Consider the following 22,977-nt stretch of genomic DNA (forward strand, 5'->3'; position numbering starts at 1 on the left):
GGCAAGTAAATTAGATAAACAAGAAGATAAGAGGAAGGTGTTGGCTTGCTGCTTCTTTAGGCTTAGTGTCTGGAATTTAAAGAGAGTACATGCTAGATCTATGCCCAGAAACACTTCTTGGGATCCAAGAACTTGGAACACATGAGAAGTGTTAGAGAGTAAGAAGGAGAACATGGTAAAAAGCAACAGAAGCTACTACTCTCAAGGTACTTTAATAGAAAAGGGGAAATCTGTGATCCCATATACAGATGGACCGTTAACCATGGCCCACTGCAATAAACTGCATTATCAGGAAATACTTGGTTCTTGAATTGCTGGATTCATGGGAGACTTTTAAAAAAGCAATGAAAGAGCCTGTTATAACCTGGTTCGTGAGACTGCGGGACGTGGGAGTGGATGGGATCAGTCCAACAGCTGTGGCGACAGGAAAGTTGAATAATAAAATAATACATCTCTACTTACATCAAAGGTTACATAATGTGAGATAGTATGAAGGTAGTTAGTCCATGATTGGATGACTTATCAAAACCATTAGAAGACTTGGTTATCTCCATCTAGGGTCCCCACAAATAGCAGGGGCTGAAGGACCATAGAGGAGCAGACACTAATGAGAGAACTAGGAATAAGAAAAGCTTGTTTTGGGGGAGCCAGATAGAACTGTGTTCAGAGGAGTTAAACTGCAAAGAAGACTCGAGATCAGACCAGGTGCCTGGAAGAAACAGAAACCAGACAAGCTTGTTTCAAGGGCTTAGACCTACTGAGGCACCTGAGATGACACTCTCGAACCTATTGAGATGCCTGTAGCCTGTGAAATGTGTTCCAGGCTTCCAACTTTTATGAACTGCCACCAATGCTGGGGGCAGGCTTTAGTTATTCAGCTCTGTTCCTGAAAGTAACTGCTCACCCATATTCCCATAAATAATGCCCCCCCCATTCATTGGTTCTCAAAGTTTGACTTTGGTGATATTTGTGCTTTGGTCTGTGGTAGGATACTTGGATGAGTAGGTGTGTGTGTGTGTGTGTGTGTGTGTGTGTGTGTGTGTTGCATCTCTCCAGGAAAAGTTTTATCATACAAAGTTATTGCTGGCACCCTTATGTGAATATGCAATGGGTGGTCCATATTTACAATCCCAGTAATAGAGAGCTGTAAGGCAGAGACAGGTGCGTCTTTGGAAGCTGTTGGCCATCTAACCTAGCTTACCTGGCACAGTTCCAGTTCATTGAGATACCTTGTCACAAACAAAAAGTTGATCCTACTTCATGTTCTGGCTTTGGGGGAGCCTAGCCAGTTTGGATGTCCACCTTCCTAGACCAGGATGGAGCGGGGAGGACTTTGGACTTTCCACAGGGCAGGGAACCCTGACTGCCCCTCAGACTGGAGAGGGAGGGGGAGAGGAGTGGGGAGAGGGGGAGAGGAGAGGGAGGAGGGGAGAAAAGGGGGACGGGGAGGGAAATGGGAGGCGGGGAGGAGGCGGAAATTTTTTTTCAATAAAAAATTATATTTAAAAAAAATTAAAAAGTTGAAAGTACCTAATGAATGATGCCCAAGGTTGGCTTCTGACATCCACATTCATATACACATGTATACAAATATGCTTCCACACAAATACATTGCCATATGCCTACACGAACAGACATACACACACACACAATTTTTCATAAAGGAAATAAGATAAAACCCTTACAGTGGAGAAAATTTTCTCTTTCCACATGGTCCAAAGCTATTTTGAAGCCATGTCCCATAAGCATGCTTTTATCCCTCTTGGCGAAGTTCTTGACAGTCAGTGTTCAATGTGTATTTACTTTTGAGCCTCAAGGCGACTCTGTGAAGTATGTAACACACGGTTCAGAATCGGAGTGCAGATGACTTTTCAGGGCGTGAAATGCTCAGCCCAATCTTTCAGCTTCTCATCATCCCAGGGATTCATTTTAACCCTGTAATTAGTTTTATTACTTCTTTGTGTAACCTACTATAGCAAAAAAGTTAATCCTCCTTGCAAAACTGTTACTATCCCTTTATCATGTATCAGTGAAAAAGAAACACAAAAGACTTGCTGAGTTTCTCTTTTTACATTAGTAATTTCTTTTCCTTTTTTGGAAAGCTGATTTAAAAAGAGTGACATAAATAATAACTGGAAATTGAATTGTTGAATTAATTCTGAGTTGGAAAAATATAGTTCTGAGATATATATATTTATATCTCTAGTATTTAGAATTCTAGATAGCAAAGAGATGTAAGACTTTGCATGATTATGATTCTATAATGTATCTTTATAGTCCATAAGAAAAATGAAGTCCAGTAGATATTACTTAGCAGTTGACTCTTTTGTTCATAGAGAAGATTAAAAAGAACATTTCATGGAGCTTTAACAGTCAGCAAAGCTGAAGGAATATCTTTCACCAAGATTGCTTTTATCCCTGATAGGTATTTACAATAAACAGCCAAGGGCATTGACCATTAAGAAAAATAAGATAAAAATGTATACCACCTGAATTCCCATTAAGTCTCAAGGGTAAAAGAGTAAATCTTGAAACAATTTTCTTTTATCATTTTAATTCTCTTCTTTATAACAGTTGGCACAGAGTTGAAAACAGCAGAAAAGGTTCCAGTTAGACTCCACTTACATCTGCCTTCACAGGGCTGTATACTGGACTAGGAATGCAGCCAAACAGGAAAGCAGGCACCCATGGTTTTATGTCCTCCACATTCTTGCTTTGCCACTCCAAAAGGAGGTTTGCAAGAGATCCGGGTGCTATCCAGCTGCTTGAGATTCCTCACACACATTTTCATGAGACTCCGTTAGTGAACTCTAAGTTGTCATTCCCCCCTTCTCCCTCTAAAGTCTTAAATTGCTCACTCAAAAAATATAAAGTTATATTTCTGAGCTAGAAAAGTGATTCACTCATTTTGGTTTTTTTGTTTGTTTGTTTTTTGGTTTTTGAGACAGGGTTTCTCTGTAGCTTTAGAGCTGTCCTGGAACTAGCTCTTGTAGACCAGGTTGACCTCTAACTCACAGAGATCCGATTGCCTCTGCTTCTCAAGTGCTGGGATTAAAGGCATGAGCCACCACTGCCCAGCTTGATTCATTCATTCATTTATATTAGCAGTATTCAGTTACCCAAACGTAATTCATGCTCAAAGTATTTCTGGAAATATTGTAGAAATACATTTCAATCCAGTCACAGAAATGTGGTTAATTAGTAGAAGAGTATCTTATAAACTACAAAGACATGAGACAAAATATGACAGCCAGATGAAGTGCAATAAAGGGTACCAGCTTGAAAAAAGGCTGTGCACCCTCAAAGTCTTCCCCTTGTGATGTTTACCTTCCCAACTGAGTGATGTTGGGCATCTATGTCCTTTACTTACTGAATTCCCATTAAGTCTCAAGGGTAAAAGAGTAAATCTTGAAAAAAAAATTCCTTTATCATTTTTTATTCTCTTCTTTACAACAGTTGACACAGGGTTAAAACCAGCAGAAAAGGTTCCAGTTATACTCCACTTACATTCTGCCTTAATGGGGTGGTGTTCTGAATCCAACAGAGAAATTGTCTCTTCATGAGAATGCAGTCAGTACACTCAGCCAGAATTGTGGACAGGATGCACAATGAGAGAAAAACATAAAATATTCTGAAAGGATAGGATTTTAAGAATAAATCACAGCTTTAATTTGATTTTGTCTTTTCTACTGTGTTTGACCTTTCTTCTCTTCGCTCTTGCTCCCACAACCTTTCTGGTACTGAGGACATGGTTAAGGTCCTCGCTTTTGAATAATCACTTTCTCCTACTTCTCATTGATTTTTTTTAATACCATTTGACTCAACGGCCTTTCTCATTTGTCTTTCTGTTCCTTCGCCTCATGTTCAGTTGTTCCTCCCTGTCTCTCACCCCACACTGTTCCTCTGCTTTCTTGCCAGGCATGAATATCACTCGCACAATTAATTTCAGTTCACTAATTCAAACTCCCTGATCTTAAATGCAGATGACCAGAGCAGAAAGAATTCTAGAACACAAATACGTTTGGCACAAAATATCTCTTATTTATTGTTGGACTCTGTCTTTGAGCTACAAGAAAATACTTTAAACACCATAAGCCTATAAAATATTTATTTGGGGGTGTATCCATGTTATTCCCTGTGATGTGTGAAGTCAGTCACCATGCTTCCTGTTGTCCCTGGCCTGCATCCCATTCTCTACAGCTTCACGCTCAAATCTTTAGACAGGGAAAACTTTACAAACCACAAATCCGAACTTTTCTCTGCCTCACTAGAACCTTTTCTAGTCAACCCCTTGTCCTCCAAACAGGTCCCAAGTCTGAAACACTCAGAAAGTTAGCATCTTTACCCCCTCTTCCCACATTTTCTTGCCAACAAAAAGATTTTTCATTCTTTCATCAGGAATTCACAGCTGACATTTACTCTCTTAAAAAAAAAACTTCATTGTCACTGACAATTTACAAGTGCTTTCTCTGTTTGTCTAGCTAATTCATATTTACCTTTATAATATATAATTTTATTTGTTCTTCTCTAATGCAATACATCCTGATTACAGCCCTCCGTTCCTCCACTCCTTTCAATCCCTCCCAGGGTTATCAAATGAACATAGCATAACAAGACGCAATGAGACTAAGCACATTCTTCAGGACTATGACAAGGAAATGTTTTATGAATTTTTTTTAAAGAAAACAAACTAAATTTTTTTCATTTTACATACTAATCCCAGTTCCCACTCCCTCCCCTCCTCCCATTTCCTCCACCTATCTCCCATATACCACCATTCACTCCTCAGAAAGGGTAAGGCACAGTGATTTGGGGAAGGTTTAAGGCCCTCTTTACTATATCTAGACTGAGCAAGGTGTCCATCCAAAGAGAATAGGTTCCAAAAAAGGCAGTACAAGCAGTAGGGATAAATTATGGTGCCAGTGCAGGTGCCACAGTATGTCCCAGTCATACAACTAACTGTCGCTCACATTCAGAGGGACTAATTTGGACCCATGCTATTTCCTTCCCTGTCTGGCTGGAGCTGGTGAGCTCCCATTAGCTCAGGTAATGTTTCAGTCATGTACCTATCAAGGTCTTGACCTCTTTGCTTATATTCTCACTCCTCCCACTCTTCAACTGGACTTTTGGAGCTCAGTCCAGTGCTCTGATGCAGGACTATGCCTCTGTTTCCATCAGTTGCTGATTGAAGGTTCTATGGTGATATTTAATATATTCATCAGTCTGACTACAGGGCAATGCCAGTTGGGGCCCCTTCTCCTCTGTTGCTTAGGGTCTTAGCTGGGATCATGCTTGTGGATTCCTGGGAATTTCTCACGTGCCAGGTTTCTTACTAGCCCCATAATGGCTCCCTCAATCACAATATCTCCTTCCTTGTTCTCATCTCTGTCCTTCTTCCATCCTCACTATCCCATTCCTTCAAGTTCTCCTCCACCCTCCCCTTCCCCCCTCATCTGCCCTCCCTTCTCCTCTCACCCCTATGCTCCCATTTTTGTCAGGAAATCTTGTGGGAAGTAGAAAAAGACAAAATCACCTGAGTAACTTGAGGGCATGGGGATCATAGAAGAGGGCAGAGAAGGAGGTGGGAGGAAGAGAGGGAAGCGGAGAAAAATATATAGCTCAATAAAAACAATAAAAAATGAAAAACTGCTACAGGAACAATTCTGTACAATAAATCTCCCTAATTCTTCCTAGCTACTGAGATTTTTGTCTCAATATTTTTACGGAAACATTAGCACACTGTGCATAATATTTTCATCTTTGTTCTTATTTAGACATTTATTTTGGAATTCTATCCTTAGTAGTAGTAATAATTATAGTCACTTAATTACAGGTACTCCTAAGAGTTGAATGTGTTATCTCAGTGTTCCAAACACATAATAAAAACACTCTAAAATACTGTACATCTTTCTGTTTCATAGGTGAGAAACTATTAGTGCAGTGCTACTACTTCTAGTTTTTTTTCTTACATCTCTGGTTTATTTTTTTTAATTAATTTTTCAAGGCCAGAGAGATGGATCTGTGGGTAGTAGTGCTTGCTGTGCAATCAGTAGGACCAGAATTGGAATCGCGGCACCCACATAAAAAGCCAAGCGTGACCACACATGGGCCCACAAGAGAGAACTGCAGGGCTCACTGGCCACTGCCATAGTTCCTGGCTCAGTGACAGATCATGACTAAAGAAATAGAGTATCTAGTAAAAGAACAGGACACCCAGTATCAGTCTATGGCCTCCCCACACATACACAGGCCTGACTGCATACCTGCACAGGCATATGCACATACATGACACACATACATAATACACACAGAGAGTATTTTCAGAAGTGCATTCATCAGTCTATCACATTTTGACCTGAAGTTCCTTAGTTTACTAATTCTTTCACCTTTTTGTATTGTACTATTATCAGCATTTTATTTAAAAATAAGAATTTAAATGACTGTACAGAAAGACACAGATTCACAGGTTTTTTTTTAATAAAATAACACATATCTAGCTCAATTTGTGGAAAATCCCAGTTCCCTTCACTACCTGGGATTCGATTTGGTCAGTTACTTGACTCAGAGGCATTCGGTCTGTTTCTAGACTTTTTTGTTTCTAAGTTTGACTCACCAGAATTCTCAGAAAGGATCTCTCCATAGTAAAGAAGTAAAATACCAACCTTATTAGGTAATAATTAAGATCAAATCATGAACAGAATAAAAGTGTTAATTGGTTTAAATTGCTCTCATTACTGTGGTATAGTTTCATTACTGTCTATATTTGAATGTTAATTTTAAATCCTAAAGAAAATATAAGAGTGTTAGGGAATCTGCTTTGGTTCTATTTTACTTCTGACAACTTCATGAAAAATAAATCAAAATTATTTTACCCAGAAATTTAAAGATGACTATTTTAAATTATGTTCTGGAGGATGAGATTAAGACAGTCTCGAGTATCCTAGGCTGGCCTTGAACTCTCTATGTTGCTAGGAATGCAAGTATTATCACACATTTGCATAGAGGCCATATCCACAAAGTCCAGGGGATGGTATCAGCTCCCTTGAGACTGGAGTTATAGGTGGTAAAAGAGAAGCCTGACGTGGGTCTTGGGAATTGAAGTTGAGTTCTTCAGAAGAATATATTATTCTTTATATTATATTAATTATATTATATATTCAGTGGTATATTATTTGTGTTTTAATACATAAACCTCGCCTAGAGATCAGAGGGCAAAGCAGCCACACAAGTCAGACATAGGGAGTGGGGTGGTAACATATGCCTTTAATCTCAGGACTCAGGAGACAGAGGCAATGCTACCCTGGACTAAAAGATCGATCCAGAAACAGATCCAGGTGGTGATGGTTCACACCTTTAATCCTAGTGTTTGGGAGTCACACACTTTTAACCCAAGCACTGGGGAGGTGGAGACAAGAGTGATATGGCTGGATGGAGAGAGAAATATAAAGGGGAAGAGACAGGAACTCAGAGGAGTGTGGAATCTGAGGATTTGTGGAAACACACCCATACACATAAATAACAAACTAAAAATTTTAATTTAGTTAAGAAAAAATCTTGTTCTGTACAAATATCTTAAGTGTGACAAGAAATAATACCTTCATCTTTAATTATGAACAACATCTTTAATTTGGAGTTAGGCCAAATACACACCTCATGTATTCACCTTTTCATAAAATAAACGCACTCACTGAATGTCTTTAGTGTCAGTTGGTGGGAATAGAGTTGGAATGTTCAAATGCAATGAGCATCTATGTCTGAGCTCCTCCTGCTTTAGCGAAAGAGTATATTTAGGAAAGCAGGTTGAGTCTCATAATGTTCATATGAACCATGTGGAACATTGTTAAGATAAAGATTACAAGTCAGAACCATAAATGATTTTCTAGTGGTAAAGGAATTGCTGTCTTGGGGCCCTACTTTGAAAAACAAGTCAAAAGCAACCTAGCTTACTGCATCCTTTTCTTTCTCCTGTCCTGTACTGTTGGCTTGCTACCATGACACTGTTTAAGTAGATAAGAAAAGCTCTATACTTCTGTTTCATATCCTCCTTCAGACAGAACATGCTAAGGACCCCTAACCTACTCAAGTCTACCTGAGTGACAAAAGCAATAGTCTCAACAAGTGATGAATCTGAACCTTCCTTTTGGTTTATAGAACTGCAGTGCAGAAGAAGCTCCTTGTACTTAATGTTTTTTTTCTTTTTATAATGCATTCGAATGCTTGTTCGTTTCTCAAAGGAGGTGAATGGTAGTTTGGTAGTTATTTCCAAATTCAGGGAAACCCTCCTGTAAGCACTCAAGTCTCCCACTGGGAAGAATTAAGTCTCAGGAAGTGGACAGGGATCAGCACTTCACATTTGAATGACTGGGTATGAAATAACAATTTGTGCCTTCATTATCTCATTTCCTGAGGCTAATAAGCAGCATTCTGCACTTGACAGTGAACAAAATCTCCACCTCAAACAAGATGTGTTCAGGACTTATCAATGGGTTTTCCATGGCTTTTGCATTTCCAAACACCCCTGCATCAACAAAGATAGCTCATTTGTTTCACTTTTGAAAACTTGATTTTTTTCCCCAAGACTTTCCATTTCACGCCATGTGAATTTTATTGAGATCGCTTTCACAGAAGCTAAGTGCTGGTTGGATGGGCCCAGAGGGATGGCAGTCACAGCCCTGGCAATGTTGGAAGTCTCTTGAGACATTTCTTTGCTACTAAAATTCCCTTGGAGAGTCATAGGGAAAAATCCAAATTGTCCAATAGTTTTTGTCACGTGAATATTTTGACACTGTAACCTGTAACTCTTTTAATGATATTAACTTAAAAACAGCAGCATAGAAATTCAGCTAATTTTTCATATTAGAGTAATTAATATCACATGGATATAGATTGTTTTCAATTATAGTTAAAACTGGCTAAAATAATAATTATAAGATTTTATACCACAGTTAGCCTTTCAAAATGATCTGTAAATATATTTTTTAATAATTTTCAAGTAAGACTGTCTTATTAAGTGATTATAATTAAATAAGTGAAAATAAACTTATCTTTTAATATCTCTGCTAGAATATCCGGTAAGAATTTTAATATTATAGTATATTGTCACCCATAGTGCCAACTGTATTATACTTCTTCCTAACGTATAACATAAAAACATAACTGTATTGGGCAGAAATAAATCAACCCAGCTTTTCCCTAGGGTAGATATTTATTCGATGACCTCTAAACTTTCATTAATATTAATTCTAAGCTTTATGATGAAAGTAGCTAACAATTTTTAACACTCTGAGTATGTTAGGCAACACTGTAAACTATTTACCAACTCTTTAACCTTTAAGATTGTATGAATTGGCTCCATTATTCCTATTTTGTAAACATAGCAGAAATAGGCAGGTTAAGCATCCTGCTTAAATGTACAACCTTGTTTTGGGCAGAATCTATCTTAAAGCCAAATATTCTTAAATTCAAAGAAGTTATGTTTGATAGACTTTAAAACTCCTGTTCTTTGCATAAAAATGGTAGAGTATATGGTAACTATTTCCGAGAGTAGGGAAACCCCAATGTCAGCATTCAGACTCCCACACTGAACATGTCTAAATCATTTTCATTTGTTCCTTTAGAGTTTGGAAAGCATTTAAAAACCCGAGTGCACATGAATTTCACCTTCAGTTCCCCACAATGTACATTTAGAGATGCATATATCGAATGGTTTGTCCAAGAATGAACTAGCATGGAGGAGGAAACCTGACAGTTAAGGGCATCTTTGACGTGGAAACTGTTGACAACACTTGGATCCACAAAGCTCCATCTCTTTCTCTCTTTCTTCACAGAATGTGTGACACGGGAGAAGGACTATTCACTTTTCAAACCAGGGAAGGAGAAATGATCTATCAGAAGGTCCACTCTGCAACACTGGCCATAGCTGAGCAACATGAAAGATTAATGCTAGAAATGGAGCAGAAGGCCCGGGTAAGGCTCCATCCTATGTAACCTGATGCTTGTGAATGAATGTCCCTGGGCTGATATATATTATATTTATATGAGTCTATTTGCATAGTGCATGGTGTCCACCCATGCCCTAGCCTGTTACCCAACCTATAAAAGTCAACCTCTAAAGTCTGCAATAGCTTACTCAGTGTAACACAGAAATTATTTTTGTCCACAACTTAGAAACCCTGCTCTCATAGATCTGTGTGTGACCTATTGCAGATTGCTTAGAGAATGAGGCAAGAGTTGAAATTTGTTAATTATACTTGTTTTAAGTGTGCAAATTATCATACAGGAATTTTAATTATATTTTCATGAAGAAAACATCAAGAATTGTTTCAGTAGACTACAATTATTAGAGATGAAACACGGGATCCTGGTTGGGTTCCAAACTAGTGAGTCCAAAATCACTGCTTGCAGATTACACCACTGTGGAGGGTGTTCAGTCTCTAAAGGTCTTTATCTACTAAGATAGCAGAGCTATCATAGTTCTATCTATTTAATTGCCATACACATACACATACTCATGAAACCCTTCGTCTTATGGTGGTGACAGAGCATATAGGGGGACTCTGAATACTTACAAACCTTACAGTATCTGAGAAGAAAGCAAGTTATTGAACCCACATGTGGTGACAACTTATCATTCATACACTTTCAAGAATGTCTAACAATCCTGAGGTAATTTTCTTTTAAATAAAACTTAATAACATCAACTGGGGCTGCTGAATGCTTATCAAAGTCTGCCAAACCTGGGGAAAGGGAAACTGAAATCCAATCAGAAAGTGGTTGCTGAAAAGACTACAAGAAAACAGTATTTTCTAGACACAGCTGGTTAGTTGTACAGATGAACACACATTAACTTTTACAGAATTCACAAAATCTGAGACCAGAAAAATGAGCCAGAATGGAGGTGGGAACATGGGCTCAAAGTGATGCACTTAGCTGATGAGGTATTGGGATTTGATACCTTCTGGGAGAGAATGAAGTCAGTTTACATTAAGATTGGCCCTGGGAGGTCTGCCATGCTCTAGGACAGATCCCACTCCCCAAAGCATTAGACCCGGTGTGTTAAAACAAAAGTTGGACCTAGTGTGTTTTTAAAAGATTATTGTCTGCATCTAAGATGTTTTATCCAGTTTTTTATATGTTAGATTGTATTTTTAAAAGGAAAACAATGCTGGATGGGTAGGAATGCAGATGTAGATCTTGGAAGAGTTTGAATGTGAATATGGTCGAGATACATTGTATGAAATCTTTAAAAAATTAATACAAATCTTTTAAACACAATAAGAAATGGAGATTTATTTTGGAAACATTGGAAGATTAAGCCAGTATACTACATTTTAAACTAAAGTTATTTCTGGTTCATTACTATTATTAATTTCATTGATAAAATTATTTAATTTAGGTATTTAAATTGAATGGTGTGTCTAGAACCCATTTCTCTCTCGTATATAGAAATCTTTTTTCAAGAACAATGGAAATTCATCTATTTCCACCACTAAAAGATGCTCTACTATCAAGGCACCACATTACCCAGAAGAATGTTGACCTTCCTTGTAATAGAAACCACTCATCAGAGGCTCAGCCATAATTACCCCATGTTCCAGCATGCGGAATTGAATACAGATCTACCCTGGATAGACAGGAAGTTCACAAATGTCACTAAAGGCACAGACATTGATTTTGGAAGGGAGATCTTGGAGGGAGTGAGAGGAAGAAGGGTGCAGGAAACTTCCTTTTTAAATTTTTTTATAGACATGGTAAAATGCCTACAGTTTAAAAACATTAACTGGAATTATAGGCATGGTAAAATGTGCATGGCTTAAACAATAACTGGGGAAAATATGAATGAAAAAAAGTTTTCCTGACACATTTTCAATTATAAGTAAATTTTAAAAAGACATTTTGAGAAGTAATTTCTAAATTTGTGATAACCAAAAGCAACTTAAACACCTATTTGAGAGCTCCTCACATAGAAATTTATACTTTATCCTTTTGTAAAAAAAATCAATATTTAGGTGGGCAGTGGTAGTCTTGCCTTTAATCTCAGCATTTAGGAGGCAAAGGCAGCTAGAACTCTATGAGTTCGAGGCCAGCATGGTCTACAAAGGGAGTTCCAGGTCACTCAGAATGTTACACAGAGAAAACTTGTCTAGAAAAACAAAAAGAAAATCAATATTTAAAACGATTTTTCCTGAAATTCTTATTTTTATTGTCACAGGGAAGACAGGATAGAAAGAGAAGCTCTGCTGTAAAGTAATTTAAATAATGATAGAAACCAAAGGAACTCACCCTTCTCCAGTTAAACTTTACTATAGCATGCACTAATCATTCCTCACCACCCCTCTACAAAATGGTGTTCCATGGAGTGCTCTATCAATAAGTAGATAGCATGTTGTTCTCATAGGCAGTTGCATGATCTGGAAAACACTACCATATTGCATCAATTCCAAGATGACAGACTTGGTTTTGTTTCTTTTTCCTTCATTTTTGAAGCTCTCACTCAAAAGTAGGCCACAGCTTGACTGGCAGAACCAATCATTTGCAGTGCTTGATATAATGATGGTTTGTCTTAAAATGGATGAAATTTTAGAGCATATAAAATATAGTGATAGTTTTTGTAAGTGGCGAGCATGTAGTCATTTATAACTTTTGGAGGAACTAAAAGGCCTCCCAGATGGGTTGGTTATATTCTTAGCAGTTTAACTTCCACTGCAGGACTCCTTTGAAACATTCTTCTTAGGTACATTTTCAGGGAGTTCTATCAGCATGAGAAAGATAAGGTTTTCTACAGCAAAAATATGAAGAACTTGGAAGCATCTTACTGAGGTGGTACACAGAACATCTTTAACATACTTATCTGGGTATAGTCGCAGAAGCTTTGCAAACTCTAGGAATCATATGCATAAACCGTTATCAGCTAATTTTCTTAAATGAAAAAAAAAAGATTTCGAAGACTGAAACAACTCAGCATACAAATATAACATTGCAAATTCAAAGTTATCTTATTTCAAAACAAATAACCAAAGCCAAATAAGTTGTAAAAGTCAAGATAACAATTTGAAGGGCGAGAATGGATGTATCGGTGTACACATGTAAGCCTGGCACTTGGCAGGCTGAAACAGGAAGATGACAGATTTAAGGGCTTCATAGCAGGTTCCTGTCTGACAAAGTAAAAAACTGTGACGGACAATCGGTGCTGCTTTTGATGATGGTAATCACTGCGCTCACATCCTGTGGTGGTAGGTGAAAGGACACAAGGTGTGTGGAAGTGGTTTGCACTACTAAGACTAAAGGAGCCATGTAATGTGAAGCAGGTTCTTTATCCACGTCTTCCTATAAAAGGCTATGTGGAGCCTGGCAATAACATCCACTTTAGAAAGTTAGTATACAAGCAGGGCTTTCTGGAAAATGTACTGATACTGAAAAATTACTTACATAAAGCATTATTTACTTAAGGCTTTAGAGAAACAAAATTGTGAAGTAAAACAACCATGAGCTTTAATATTTAGCAAGTGTTCATCAGCATCCGTGCGTTAAGAGTATGTCTGTAAAGGCATATGCCCTCTAATTTACAGATGTGAAATATTCTAAGAATACACAGATATTTTTTCATCTCTGCACTGTTGGAGACAGACATAAGGCCTCCACTACCAACCTTTATCTCAAGGCTTTTTTCCCCCCTTCTTTTCATTTTGAGACAGGGTCTCATTAATTTTCCTGGGCTGGCCTTGGTCTCCGAACCCTCTCTCCTCAGTCTCTTGTAGCCTTATGATTTAATATGTATGTACTTGCACAATAGGTGGAATATACATATAATAAAATTTAAAAGTTTTTTGTGGAAAAAAAAGAATACAGCACCAAGCCTGGCTTGAATGTACATATATTTTTTAAAGTATCATTGATTATAAAAATAAATGAATATTGTTAAAAACTACTTGTTTTGATGCTGTTAGTCTATGCTAGGGTTTGTTTTACGTTTTCTTCGAATTACCTAAATGTAATTTGTTTGTACATAATTAGAACATACAGTAGTCACAATCACTGTATCAACCTAAATTAAAATAATGTTCCATGAAGATCAAGTGAATGACATTGAACAACTTCCATTAAATGACTGTGTAAATCACATTTTATTTGTTACCTTGGAACAAGCTCAGCGAAATGTCTACTAATTCCTTCCCGTTTATCTTGAGTAAAATGGAAGATTAAGTGTGAGGTGTCCCTTACTGAAAATTAAGCCAAGTCTGTGAGAAACCAATTGCCCATAAACCATCAAACTTCAGAGGATTGTTTTAATGACTACAAACAGTGCCAAGCATGGTTGGCTTGCTATCCCTGGGGTCTCTGTTCACATACAACTTTAATGTTTCATGAACTTGTTTCTAAGAACAAATAAAATGCAGTATTCTCAAGTAGGAGTGCCCTGTATATACTTCTTCATTGCAAAGAACTTTTTTTATAACTTACATGCATTTCATATATTATATTAGTGTGTTTTTTGGTATTGGAATCTATGCAATGGTTTTTTTAATTTTTATATAGCACATGTTTTTATCTATCCTCTCTAGTCTTGGACGTATCAACGAACATGTTGGCTTATGTACTATGAAGCATTTAACTCATTCAATAGGTGTGATGGTTAGTGTTAATTGTTAACTAGACAGATATAAAATAACCTGAGAGGTAAGTCTATGGGAGAATTTCTTGATTTAATATTCAAAGCAGAAGCCCCACCCACTCTTGGTGGCACCTTTCCCTGCCTGGGACCCTGGACTGCATAAATAAAGAAAGCAGGCTAAGAGCAGGAGCATTCACTGCTCTCCTCTCTTGATTATGATTGTGATGTGGGAGCTGCGCTCAGGCTGTCTTGATTTTCTCACCTTTGTGAACTGTAAGCCAACCTTTTCTCCCCTAGGTTGCTTTTGTCAGAATATTTCATCATACCAACAGGAACAAAAGTGAGATACGAACTCTCCTTTTCTAGTTTGACTCATTCATGTGAATACACAGACACACATACATGCAGGCACATTTATGAATATACAGTCTGCTTAGCTCTGTTCATCTCTGTCCTACCCTTACCCACCTGCTCACATTGATCAAACATTCCTTCTGTTCATTTTTTCTTAGGTTTTGTACTTCTGTAGATCACCTTGGCCTAGAACAGATATGTATCATTACCTCCAATGTCATTTTTTTGCTTGCTCTATTTTTGTAAATAGTACTAGGATCTATTTTTCTATTACCTATATATAGATCTCCAATATATACAAATAAATACCTTGTTAATTGATTGTCCGAATAAGATCTAAGGCAGCTTGCTCATATAGGTATCAATTTCATTGTGTATGAAGCATTTTGAGACCCAGTCATGCTCTCTGACTTTGCCTTTGTGGTCTGTGCTCTCAGGTAGAACACAGACATCTCAACTATTCTTCACACTTGGTTGAGCTGTGACCTGCACTCTTCTCAGACACCAAATAAGCATTCTCTGGTTCATTGCTCAGCCTCCCAATGAAGTAAATGTTCAGAAAAAGGAGGTGACTGAAAGCCCTGGCAAATATTTCAAGGGTTGAGCTAACTGCTCTCCTGATGAATTGATTTTGCATTTGTGCTATAACAACTTTTCAGAGTCCTAACCCCGCCTATGCAAAACAAGAATCAGGTGAATGTTGCCTGCAAGGTAGTTAGTAGTTAAGTACTCAGGTAGTTCTGGCACAAAGGCCCAGGATTTGTTGTGGTTTCTTAAACAATTTCTCACTAGATAAAATAAAAAAAAAGCAATATAGTAGATTCTCCAAAAAGAGAAACTAGAAAATCCTGTTCCAATAAATGTATTAGAACACAAAAAATTCTAAAAGACATGAATTAATCCTTTTTCATTTATTAACACACAATAAATAAGACAGAAATGGAGTTCTGTTTTGTTTTATTTCCAACTTGACACAAGCTAGCAACCAACAAAAAACCCACCTCAACTGAGAAATATCTTCATCAGATTGTCTACAGGAAGTTTGGATGACATTTTCTTGATAAATGATGGATCTGAGAGAGTCTAAGCCACTGAGGGTGACTATACCCCTAGGCAGGTGGTCCTATGGTGTATACAAAAGCAGGCTGAGAAAGCCATAGAACTCAGTTCAGTAGGCAGTGTTGCTCCAATGCTGCTGCTTCAGTTTCTACCTTCTGGTTCCTGCCTTGAGTTCCTACCCCAACTTACCTCAGGGATGAAGAGAGTAAAAATGAAATAAACCCTTTCGTCCTCAAGTTGCTTTTGATCACCGTGTATTATGAGAGAAGCAGAAACCCCAACTGTGTATTTGGTGAGGACACAGTTCACTCCCTAACAGTACTTTATACAGGTATGCATGGGTGAGTTACACTCTGAGGGCCAGGAAAACAATTCAAATGTGCAGGAACATAGGTAAACAGGTAGAGAAACTAAGCCATAACCAAGTTTTCAGTACAGCTGTGTCTCTTTCTACAAGAAAATACAAAGTAACTAAAGTTAAGGCAAAGGGATGAAGAAATTGAATATAGTGCACCCATACACTGAGACAATGGGGATGTTCTATCAGGAACTCACCAAGGCCAGCTGGCCTGGGTCTGAAAAAGCCTGGGTCAAAACTGGTCTCGCTGAACATAGCGGACAAGGAGGACTACTGAGACCTCAAGAACAATGGCAATGGGTTTTTGATTCTACTGGACCTATTGGTTTCATGGGAGCCTAGGCAGTTTCGTGGATGCTCACCTTACTAGACCTGGATGGAGGTGGGTGGTCCTTGGACTTCCCACAGGGCAGAGAACCCTGATTGCTTTTTGGGCTGACGAGGGAGGGGGACTTGATTGGGGGAGGGGGAGGGAAAGGGGAGGTGGCGGTGGGGAAGAGACAGAAATCTTTAATAAATAAATAAATTAATTAATTAATTAAAAAAAATAAAAAAAGAAATTGAATATAGCTAAAGGCATTGACAGCATGGATAGGGAAAATTATCCAACAAGAGGTGTGAAACCTCAGATGTTAAGGGGGGAATTTTCTGCTGGTTTCCTGGAATTCATTTTAAACAGTTACCATATGCTTATTGTGCTTCTAGAATGCCCAAGACTGATTATTTGGTATAAAGCAATATTTACCAAAATTAAATTTAACTAAGAAGGAAAATGACTTTTATTAAATTTTAGAAATATCTATTTTATGAAAAATAATACATTATATTAGATTAAGAAAATAGTAGACTATATAATAAACATAACTATGATTTGTATTTATTTATTCAGTTTAGTTGATGTTTTTAATGTACATTGCTGACATGAATTAAATAAGATTTATGTGTTTAATCAACTCCGTGTTTCATAAGAGAAGTTGACTTCCTCTATCAATAACACCATCATAAAATGAAACCTACCTCTACTTCTCTAAAGTAGAGGGAGACTAAGTTTACCCATGTGGGCATATTTGATGGTGTCTATACATAGGTATCTCTAAACACAGTTGTTTCCCGTTGTCAGGGCTGGGGCACTAATAACAAGGATGCTGCGGGTACAGAAAGCTCTACTTAATCTCAGCACAGAAAACAAAATCTATTTCCTTCACATTCCTACACATACCAAAAAATATGGAATATGGGTGTGGGGAGCATACATATTGTGTAAATAGAGAAGAGAATGTGAAATCATTGTGGACACAGAAGAACCAGCTGTGAAGTTGCTCTGCAGGTAGGCTTTCAAATAAACTGAAAATGTTGATCTTGTACAAGATAGCAAATTCAGATTACTCCAAATTACATGTTCCAATATGATAACATTTCATGAAAATTTTATAGCAACAGAACAAAGAACAGCATCACTTTCCAAATATAGTAGTTGTAATGCCATGTAGAAAGGTTACAAGGAAGCAGAGACATCTCTGTTATAAGCCTCAGAAATTATCTGATGGCCTTCTTAGCTTTGGGATGGCAGTAGCTAAGGGGTCTGTGTGTATTGCTCAGCTTGTGTTAAAGTAACAAAGACCTAATAAAACCATTTCTGTATTTTTAAAACAATAGGAATAAATTAATAAGCATAATTTTCTTTCTTAAAGCTGTGAATCCATTCCCCCCCTCTCTCTCTCTCTCTGTGTGTGTGTGTGTGTGTGTGTGTGTGTGTGTGTGTGTGTGTGTGTTAATCTTACGCCCCAGGGAATGATGTAATCAGCTAACCTCAAACAGTACATTCAAAATACAAACACATTTAGCTCTCTTATTACAGAGATTCTCAGTGAGAGCATTCATTCAGTATGTATAAGAAAATGACACATTAAAGAAAAGCAGCCCTGCACAATGGTGGGAGGAGGTGTGAAGAAATGTCTGAAAATGGCTCTCTTCTGTTTGGCACCTTTTCTAGGACATGTCACTCTGGCAGCCTTCTCCTTCATTTCTTGAATTATTTCACCATTCTATACATTGGGAAACACTGTGGACTGTGTAAATATTTCTCAACCACTAAAATGCAAACCAGTTCATAACATGACCTCTGACTGATTCTCCCCTGAGTTTTTTCCATTGTTCTTTCTTCATTGGCAAGAAGCCATTGAGATTCTTAGTGCCCCTCTTAATGAGTCAGATTCCAGTCTTAACAAGTTAAGAATATAATATATATATATATATATATATATATATATATATATATATATTTCCCTCTTGATGTGTTTTAATATTTATAGTAGTATGTGGCATGCATGTGGTGTATGCACATGTGTGATGGGCTGAGCACCTGTGTATAAAAGCCAAGGGACCAACAGATATCCTGGTTTATCACACTACCACTTATCCCCTTGAGATAGCCTCTTACTGAAACTGAGGCACACTCTGGTGTGAATAGACAGCTCACACCCTGCAGCACTGGGGTTACTGGAATGTACTTACTCACCCAGCTTTTTATGCAGATGCTAGGCTTCATTCTTGTGCAGCAATCTCTTTTACCCATTGAGCTATTTCCCTTCTTTCCCATTTTGTTCTCTTTACTTTTCTAGATGCCTCCTTATTTTTAAGAATTGCATACATTGTAAAAGAAATGTGATCATATCTACCTCATTTACCTCCTGTAAATCTCCCCCATATTCACCCAACATGCCTGTTCCCAATATTCTCTCTCTCTCTCTCTTTTCCTGTTTGTCCATCTCTCTGTCTCTATCTCTCTGTGTCTGCCTGTCTGTCTCTCTGTCTCTGTTTTCCCCCACCCATCTTTCCACCCTTCTCTTTCCCTCCCTCCCACTCAAACTAGTTACTACTGTCTATATATACACGTCTGTGAACCACCCACTGGAGCATGGGAAATCTTTCAGTGACAATTTCACTTTTGACACAGTTATCATTGAATGGGGAATTTTATGGATATCTTTCCCATATTCTTCTCTCTGTCACTCACATTAAATCCTTGGCATTTTAAAGCGTTGATTTGAGCTTGATATCTCCGAGAAGGCCTAAAATACATTTTCTTTCTCTTTTAGCTTCAGACAAGCTTGACTGAACCGATGACATTATCGAAATCCATCTCTCTTCCTCGCAGTGCGTACTGGCATCACATTACGCGTCAGAACAGTGTTGGAGAAATCTACAGCTTGCAAGGCAAGTAGCTTTACAGTGACAAAACCACACTGACTGCTATCCACGTCCTTCGGTGTAGGAGTCATACAAATTCTGTGTGTTTGCATTGATTGCTTTTTTTTAAAAAATTTTGTTTCCGTTCAGCAACTGTCTCAGGTCAGAGTAGGAACTCTGAGATTCACCATTACTTTTTCAAGCTATCATTTTATAATGCATCCTATAATATGATTCCTAAAATTACTGTGATGGATAAGGACCAAATTTGCCAGATGTTGATGAAAACATTGTACAAAGCACATTGTGAAAAGCTGAAAGTTGAGTGATGAGGTCTGTGTTGTGCTGTTTTGCAAAGGACTTCTTTTTCAACATCTTTTATTCTTCCTACGATTAAGCATCTGATCAGGAGTTGGTTTCAGGCCTCGTACTAAAATGCTTCACAAATTTACTCACAGAAGTTTTCAGATCTAGTCAATGTCTTACGAGAGAGACCCATCGAGGAGGGGCATCATGAAAGAGGTGGAATGTAAACAAGATGCCTCTGTGATTTTCCCAGTGACCAGTTAATCAACACGGGAATGGTTTGTTGGCTGAGGAGACTAGAAAGGCATCAAACAACTGATGGACAGCCACGGAAACCATGCCATTACCCATTCTATTCTTTCTCTTTTGTTTTAAATGATTACCATTATCCTTCATATAGAATATTCTCTCTAGAGGAAGAAACATAAGGATAAAACTAAAATGCACAGCTAAAAACACACATTATGCTTGAAAGAGGTAGGTATCAAATAAAATACCTAGTGAATACACAACTATTAAAGCCATAATTTGGTATTTTTGTATTATTTTCTTATTTTCTTTAGCTTTCGTACTTATTAACAGCACTAATTGTTCTGCAATGCAAAAATTACATTACAAGTGAAGAGAAATAATATGAATGGAAGAATAGGAATAGCCTTATTTTTTTGCCATAGTTTCAGAAAGACAAATGAAATTAAATCACTAAGAAATGATTAAATATATGTTCTTTTCAGAAAAGAAGTTGGAAGATTTTAGTCATTTATAGAAGGCAATTGCTGCCAGGTGGCGGTGCATGACTTCAATCCCAGCACTCAGGCAGTAGAGGAAGAAGGATTTTTGCAAGTTTGAGGCTAGCTTGTTCTTCAGAGTGAGTTCCGGATAAGCCAGGGCTATCTTATAAGAATGTAGTATTTAAACAAATGTCCAGAAAGGAAAATGAGTGAATGAGCTTCTCCTGTGTCTGCTCTCCACTAACCCCTAAAATAGTTCATGGCCTGGCTTTATTGATGCTGCCTTTGATGCTAAGGCCAGAAAACATGCTTTTAAGGTTATAAATATGTATATACAGATAGGACTATACTCAAGCAGAAATTGAAACATTTGAATCAAATAATTAACATTAAATATTTAAGTAAAATAATGTGACAGGTTAATAGAAAGCATTGGAGGGCAGTTTATAAACACTCTGCTTTGTTTGTTTATTTGATTATAAATTCCAGAATAGCACACAATTGTTTTCATGACCATATAACTGAAGCTTTTTTTCAATAGAAGAGTTACTATTTAGACTGAAAAAAAAATAGCTTCAGTTTGCTTTTGATGTGAAACTGTTTCACATCAATAAATATAACCAGGGTAGATTGAAGTATCTCTTTAAACACTGCCAGACATTCTTTGAAGGACAATGTTAATTTTGCATTCTAAAATCAACTATTAAGTATTTAAAATTTCCCGTGCTTTGTACCTCTAATACCAATTAGTCTATGTATATGGCTTCAATATAATGCCATTCCTTGCTTATTTGGTTGGTTATTACTTTGTACTATATACATACAAATATATGGATTTATTTTCTTTTTTTAATATTTATTTATTTATTTATTATGTATACAATATTCTGTCTGTGTCTATGCCTGAAGGCCAGAAGAGGGCACTGGACCTCATTACAGATGGTTGTGAGCCACCATGTGGTTGCTGGGAATTGAACTCAGTACCTTTGGAAGAGCAGGCAATGCTCTTAACCTCTGAGCCATCTCTCCAGCCCTGGATATATTTTCAATTTAATTCTATTTCATTAACTGTGCGATGACTATTATACTGTGATTTTCTTAGACTAATATATCTTAGCATTTGGTGTAGTCCTATTTTATCATTATAGCATCCACAAGGGTGGTAATAATTATCCAGATACTCAGGAAGAGATAAAATAAATAGTCAGATACAAAGATGGGCAGACAACAAACAGATGATAGGTAACAGATACAGATATGAGCTTGTTAGAGACACTTGACAGAAATGAATTATTCTGTGGTAGCAGTCCACATAAGCAAGGGATATGAATCCTCAAAAGCTTTCCTCACTGGAACTAAATTCTAGTGAAATCAGCATTGAACAAAATTACTGAAACAAGGGAGAAATAAAAATAGAAGCAATGAATTTCAGTACTTTTTTGTGAATCTGTAATGCATGTACAAGTCTGGTTACCTTGCATCCGTGGTTATGATCCTGACTCGGCATTGTTTCTTTTTCACAGTTGGCTGACATTGTGTAGTTTGCAGAGTCTAATAATATGAATGCTATTTGTCAAGTGTATCAGTCAGTTTTCTTGCATGCAGTCTCCATACCACGGTATTCTCTGCATAGCTGGTTTGTTACTGTTTAATAAAACAAAACTATACTAAGGTAATTACTATACATCAAATTTTAGAATCTATTCAATGAAAATTATATCTTATTGCCTGTAAACAAGAAGAAGCCTAGGAGCAGAGAGGCTCTTCTGATTTACAGTTCAGGGAAATGCATTCCCCTTGTGACAGCTGAAGCACATGGCAGCTGGTCACAGTGGGATTTTACACGGGATGCAGAGCAGGAAGTCTCCTCTCCACTGGCTTTCTCATTTTTATTCAGCCAAGGACCCAAGCACATCAGATCATTCTCTTCATATCCAAGACAGGTCTTCTCTCTTAAATTACCCCTTTCTAAAAACACTGTCATGGGTAGAATCAGAGACTGTTTCCATGGAAATTCTAAAACCGGCAAAGCTCAAACGAAAATTAACTATTATATCAGGGTAAACCACAGGTAAGAGTCAGGAATGCAAATTCATATCAGAATTTTCTCATAATATTTTTACATTTAAGCTATGAGCTGGAGATCAATGTGAATTAAATTCGGTGAGCTTTCATTCAGAAGGAAAAGGAGAAAAGTTTTATTGCTCCAACTTTAATAGATTGGTTTCATTAATAAGCAGCACATGTACTAGAGCTGAAAAAAAATCATGGCCTGAAAACAAACTAATCTATATTAAACTTACATAAAACTTCGATTGCCTGTCAGCCTCTACGCATTACACTTAGCTAAGTTTTGCTCCATTCATTTC

At 37.4% G+C, this 22,977-nt stretch overlaps 1 protein-coding gene across 1 annotated transcript in view; it reads left to right on the forward strand.

Annotated features, from left to right (window-relative positions):
• The window catches only part of Dok6 (docking protein 6), a 300,071-nt gene that overhangs the window by 216,625 nt on the left and 60,469 nt on the right, over positions 1–22,977 (forward strand). The window contains exons 6-7 of the mRNA XM_050120300.1: positions 9,828–9,966; positions 19,481–19,598. Coding sequence (XP_049976257.1) covers positions 9,828–9,966; positions 19,481–19,598 — 257 coding nt within the window. The remainder of the gene's footprint in view (positions 1–9,827; positions 9,967–19,480; positions 19,599–22,977) is intronic.

This window comes from Alexandromys fortis, unplaced genomic scaffold (genome assembly GCF_014885135.2).
Source record: "Alexandromys fortis isolate MF-2015 unplaced genomic scaffold, M_Fortis_MF-2015_v1.1 scaffold_179, whole genome shotgun sequence".
Classification (NCBI taxonomy): domain Eukaryota; kingdom Metazoa; phylum Chordata; class Mammalia; order Rodentia; family Cricetidae; genus Alexandromys; species Alexandromys fortis.